Below are 531 nucleotides of genomic sequence, written 5' to 3'. Positions count from 1 at the left end.
AGGATCTAGGTCCCTCTCACCACACTCATTTCTAAGTGTGCGTCCCCCCGTTTTTATACATCATGCACCCCCCTCAGGGCACCTTCCAGCAGATGTGGATCTCCAAGCAGGAGTACGAGGAGGGGGGGAAGCAGTGCGTGGAGCGCAAGTGTCCCTGAGGGCTGGGGGGGCCTGGAATCCACACACAGGACCCCCCCACACACCCCCTTTCCTCTCATCCGTGGCGTCTTGGGGCCTGTAGGAGTAAAACAAGGCAAAAAAAACCCCATTAACATTAAAAAATCCCCAATAAACACCCCCCAAAAGGGGCAGAACCCACCCGGCGGGGGCTGCTTGAGGGGACCCCCCCCCCCAGGGGGCTCGGGGAGGGGAGGGAGTGGAATTTCATGAGGTAAAGTGGGGGTGGGGAGGGGTGTTTTTACCAATTTCGAAGATTTTTACCTCAGAAATGAGGGAAAAAGAAAAGCCTGCTTGAGGCGACACCACCCCCCCCAGGGGGCTCGGGGAGGGGTGGAAATGGGGCGGGAGGGG

At 58.6% G+C, this 531-nt stretch overlaps 1 protein-coding gene across 1 annotated transcript in view; it reads left to right on the top strand.

Moving 5' to 3' along the window:
• LOC106900226 (actin-like protein 6B) overlaps nucleotides 1-158 on the top strand; it is a gene marked incomplete at its 5' end in the record, with an annotated part of 3,887 nt that extends 3,729 nt beyond the window's left edge. Inside the window, one exon of the mRNA XM_014962220.1 lies at nucleotides 78-158. Within this exon, the coding sequence (XP_014817706.1) occupies nucleotides 78-158 (81 nt within the window). The remainder of the gene's footprint in view (nucleotides 1-77) is intronic.
• Between the last annotated feature and the right edge of the window lie 373 nt (nucleotides 159-531).

Source organism: Calidris pugnax, unplaced genomic scaffold (assembly GCF_001431845.1).
Source record: "Calidris pugnax isolate Ruff unplaced genomic scaffold, ASM143184v1 scaffold1641, whole genome shotgun sequence".
NCBI lineage: Eukaryota > Metazoa > Chordata > Aves > Charadriiformes > Scolopacidae > Calidris > Calidris pugnax.
The sequence above is the reverse complement of the archived record's forward strand: the minus strand, read 5'-3'. Positions and strand labels throughout refer to the sequence as shown.